Source organism: Chanodichthys erythropterus, chromosome 15, assembly GCF_024489055.1.
Source record: "Chanodichthys erythropterus isolate Z2021 chromosome 15, ASM2448905v1, whole genome shotgun sequence".
Taxonomy (NCBI): domain Eukaryota; kingdom Metazoa; phylum Chordata; class Actinopteri; order Cypriniformes; family Xenocyprididae; genus Chanodichthys; species Chanodichthys erythropterus.
Genome location: NC_090235.1, coordinates 17,698,491 through 17,703,490, shown reverse-complemented (window position 1 = coordinate 17,703,490; position 5,000 = coordinate 17,698,491). Strand labels below are relative to the sequence as shown.

Here is a 5,000-nt window from a genome sequence, read left to right as displayed (position 1 = left end):
ACGCATAAAATATCATACACAGTAAGAAAATATAACATGGTAAATTAGGTTAACATTCATGATGATACATGTTATCTCTTTTTTTGGTACAAACAACTCTTAGACAGTTTGATAATAGCATAAAAATCAAAACAACTGCAAAAAAAGGCAAAACGCAAAGACATGGTGCTTCTCGGGTTTAACCATACGCATATTTATCTGATGCAGCTCTGTCGTTCGGTGTGATCTGTCCACTCAACTTCATCAGCAGCTTGACGATCAGGCCGGCCTGGAGAGAAAACACAAAGACGGTCAGCTCGGGTTTCACGGCGTCACACCGACTGTCGAGATGTAAAGGAGACAGATACCTGTTTGGTGTGTACGACAAAGTTCTTCTTGTTCTCTAGACTGTGTATTTGGACGTATTGGTCGGCCTGACCCAGTTGCCACATGAATGTCCCATACTCCAGACTGAGATGAAGCACCTGGTATATAAAATATAAGATTTGAGCGACATAATATGCATGTAAAATCATCTGTTAGTATGATATAAAGCGCCCCAATTAGGCTTTTTCAAATATTACCTTTCATGCAGTGAGTAATAAAGCTGTTTGTGAATGTAAAAGGTGTGCAAAGTGAGAGTTTTTGTCTCCCAAAGGAAAGAAGCGATTCTGAACTGCCTGAAACGAGTCGTTAGTAATTCTAGTCTCACTTCTGTAACATATGCATGTAACAAATTTGCCTAATTCCAGCCTATGATCTTCATTGGCTGCCTGTGAACAGTCTAATTAGCCCCGCCCTGATACACTGTAGTTGTATCTGAGACTGGAAGAGTTTGATTCGTGTTGTTCATGTCGAGAAGACGCTGTTTTTAGCGCTGCGAATCCACGTTGATGCACTTCAAAACAATGGAATTGATACAGAAAACAGATGCGATTGTTATTGTTCGTATCACTGAATAACATGTGCTGAAGAAGAGCCGGAGCTGAAATTCAGATATACTAATGGATATTTCGTTTAAAACATGCATTGTAGGCCATCGACCAATCACAATGGACCAATCAGAGCAGAGCAGGCTCTCAGAAAGGAGGAGCTTAGAGAGACTGAATCTTTGAATTAACTGTTTTCAGACCCTTTGAGAAATGAGGTGATGCTGCAATGGATATTATGACAAAATTAAAGTGTTTTTTGACCTTGGATGCATGTAAAACTATTGTAGGAGACTTAAAAACAAAATTAGGAGCATAATAGTAGCATGCTATTTAAAGGATTAGTTCACTTCTGAATTACAATTTCCTGATAATTTACTCACCCCCATGCCATCCAAGATGTTCACGTCTTTCTTCAGTTGAAAAGAAATGAAGGTTTTTGAGGAAAACATTCCAGGATTTTTCTCCATATAGTGGACTTCACTGGGGTTCAACGGGTTGAAGGTCCAAATGTCAGTTTCAGTGCAGCTTCAAAGAGCTCTACATGATCCCAGACGAGGAATAAGAGTCTTATCTAGAGAAACCATCAAACATTTTCTAAAAAAAATAAAAATTAAATACTTTTTAACCACAAATGCTCGTCTTGCACTGCTCTGTGATGCGCCACGCATTACGTAATCATGTTGGAAAGGTCAGAAGTACTGATCCAGTGTTTAAAAAGCGAACATTCAAAGACTAAGTCAAACATCCTTTACAAAAATAGGTAAAACAACAATGTCAGATGATTTTGAAGTTGGAGAAAATGAGATGGAGTTTTTCGCCCTACTTCCGCCTACGTCACATGTGACCTTTCCAACATGATTACGTCATGCGTGGCACATCTCAGAGCAGTGCAAGATGAGCATTTGTGGTTAAAAAGTACATTATTTTTTTTTTTTTTAGAAAATGGCAGATGGTTTCTCTAGATAAGACTCTTTTTCCTCATCTGGGATCATGTAGAGCTCTTTGAAACTGACATTTTGACCCCGTTGAACCCCAGTGAAGTCCACTATATGGAGAAAAATCCTGGAATGTGTTCCTCAAAAACTTTCATTTCTCTCCAACTGAAGAATGACAAACATAAACATCTTGGATGACATGGAGGAGAGTAAATTATCAGGAAATGTGAACTAATCCTTTAAGTAATTAGGATTCAAGTATTTAAAATCTCACTTTTGTCTCCATGTTCATTAGATGCAAGCCTTTGGTGTTCACACCCACATACACTCGGATGACCTTGTGGGTACTGGAGCTGGCCTTGGTGAACACCTGTCCTGTGAAGAAAGCCGCCCCATAGGTGGGAATATCCCAACAGTTCTGCAGGAAGAGTCTCTGGAGGTGGTGCATCTCTTTACTCACACCCTCACTAGTGCTCAAACTCTACAGACACACAAGTTCAAAAACATTCAAACATCTTGAGCAGTATTGCACATGATGAGCATTATGTGAAATGAAACACACCTTGTACTCGTGAAGTATCCTGTTAGTCCAGTGATGTGCTTTACTCTTGACCTTTGAGATCGGAACTATGGATTTCAGGTTTTCCTCACTGAATTAAATAATAATTGTCCTTTAGCACAGAAAACAGTAATTGATAATATGGGGTGGAGAGGACGGAGTTAACATACTTCAGAAAGCCCTGTTTGTGCTTCTTGCTGTCGTAGTTTCCGTAAATGATCTGCAGGAGGAGGCTGGCCAGGGTAATGAGCTTGCTGTCTGACGCTGACAGGAAGCCTTTGAGGAGGCAGTGACGAGCTTCGTCAAACAGGATGAGGATGGACAGCGGATCTTCAACCTAGGAGGGAATTTCAAAAAGAGACTTTAAACCATCGCTTTTAAAATCACATGTGGGAAATACTGAGCAGAAATTGATTGAGCAAAGATGGTGCACTCATATTACTTATGAATAGGGAGAAAGTGCAGCATGGAATAAGACCCGCCTCCGAAATAAAAGAGCCAATCGCTGATTGATAAAGTCATCGTGTCACTGCAGAAGCTCCGGTTGCGATAAAAACAGTCGCGTGCTTATGAATGCACATGCAAATTGGCCGGTTTAGGCTAAAAAAATACGTTTTTTAACACTATTTGGGCATAAAAAGCAACCTGGTAGCACTTTATGTTATAGTGTATCCTACACTGCCCTCCAAAAGCTTGGAAACACCACTGGCAAAGTGTTGTTTTGGATGATAAACATCATTTTTTGGTGCAAATACATTACAGTAACTTGACATTAACATTGAAGACCAGCAATAATAATTTTCATTTTGATTACATAATAATGGCAATATAAACATGTCAAAGTCAGACACGCCCTTTTGCCAGCTGTGATGCTGGTTACTGGTTTAAACTTGGCCCAGGTTTGTAAAAGATTTTTGGGTCAGCAAACCTTAACCCTTGTGCATTCAAAAAAAAAAAAGTTACACATACAGTACAGTCCAAAAGTCCAAAAGATTTTCAATGTTTTTAAAAGAAGTTTCGTCTGCTTACCAAGTCTACATTTATTTAATTAAAAATACAGTAAAAAACAGTAATATTGTGAAATATTTTTACAATTTAAACTATTTAAATATATTTGACAAAGTAATTTATTTCTGTGATCAAAGCTGAATTTTCAGCATCATTACTCCAGTCTTCAGTGTCACATGATCCTTCAGAAATCATTTTAATATGATGATTTGCTGCTCAAGAAACATTTATGATTATTTTCAATGTTGAAAACAGTTGTATACTTTTTTTTTCAGGATTCCTTGATGAATAGAAAGTTCAAAAGAACAGCATTTATCTGAAATACAAAGCTTCTGTATCATTATACACTACCGTTCACAAGTTTGGGGTCAGTAAGAATTTTTATTTTTTGAAAAGAAATTAAAGAAATTAATACTTTTATTCAGCAAGGATGCATTAAATCAATCAAAAGTGGCAGTAAAGATATTTATAATGTTACAAAAGATTAGATTTCAGATAAACTGTTATTTTGAACTTTCTATTCATCAAATAATCCTGAAAAAAAATATTGTACACAAATATTTTGTACAATTGTACACATTAAATGTTTCTTGAGCAGCAGATCAGCATATTAGAATGATTTCTGAAGGATCATGTGACACTGAAGACTGGAGTAATGATGCTGAAAATTCAGCTTTGATCACAGGAATAAATTACTTTGTGAAATGTATTTAAATAGTACACAGTTATTTTAAATTGTAATAATATTTCACAATATTACTGTTGTTACTGTATTTTTAATTAAATAAATGTAGCCTTGGTGAGCAGACGAAACTTCTTTTAAAAACATTAAAAATCTTAGTGGTTCCAAACTTTTGGACTGTACTGTAGGTGCAAAATGGACAAAAATGTCCATGCCAAAAAACTGTCATAGAAATATGATTTATTAATATTTTTTCCACTTTCACTGATGTCAATATTTTAACCAGCATCTGTTCTATCCATAGATACCAAACAACCATTAATTTTAAGAACTTTAACCCTTTAAATGCTGGTTTGTTTAAATAATGCCATAGGTGTTTTTTTAATGAACAAAACTAAAAATAGTAGTTTATTTTCATAAACTAAATGCTAAGCAGAATTTTTTCTTGGCTTATTAGATTCTTGGGTGGGTCAATGAAGAACAACAACATTAATATTGAGGCATTTATATTTTTTTTGTAGTGTCAGATTTTTTAGGTCCATAATGGACAAAAATGTCCATGCCAAAAAACTGTCATAGAAATATTATATATTTTTACACTTTCACTGACTGTTTTTTTTTAATTGCCATTTTTTCTATTCATAATTACCAAACATTCATCCATTTTCAGAATTTTAACGCTTTACAAATCGGTTTCTTTACATCCTCGGCTTCTAATGCACCTGTGTGCTCACTGTCAGCGGGCAACACTAGCTTCAGAGCTTCCTTTTCTTGTGGTGAAAACTAAATGTGTTTAGGGGCCTCTGAACTTCTACTTCAAATTCAAGCATACCTTTTATCTACGTACAAAAACAATAACAAGTGAAAAAGTGCAATCAAGGGTCAAGATGCGTGTTTGGGTGAAA

The 5,000-nt window shown here is 36.1% G+C and overlaps 1 protein-coding gene across 2 annotated transcripts in view; it reads right to left on the bottom strand.

Annotated features, from left to right (window-relative positions):
- Positions 1-5,000, bottom strand: part of krit1 (KRIT1 ankyrin repeat containing) — a 15,074-nt gene that overhangs the window by 69 nt on the left and 10,005 nt on the right. For both annotated transcript variants that reach the window (XM_067361432.1, XM_067361433.1), the window contains exons 13-17: positions 2,576-2,742; positions 2,409-2,496; positions 2,121-2,327; positions 348-464; positions 1-268 (exon numbers count right to left, since the gene is read on the bottom strand). The exon at positions 1-268 is cut by the window's left edge and continues 69 nt beyond it. In XM_067361432.1, the coding sequence (XP_067217533.1) occupies positions 179-268; positions 348-464; positions 2,121-2,327; positions 2,409-2,496; positions 2,576-2,742 (669 nt within the window). In that variant the 3' untranslated portion in view covers positions 1-178. The remainder of the gene's footprint in view (positions 269-347; positions 465-2,120; positions 2,328-2,408; positions 2,497-2,575; positions 2,743-5,000) is intronic.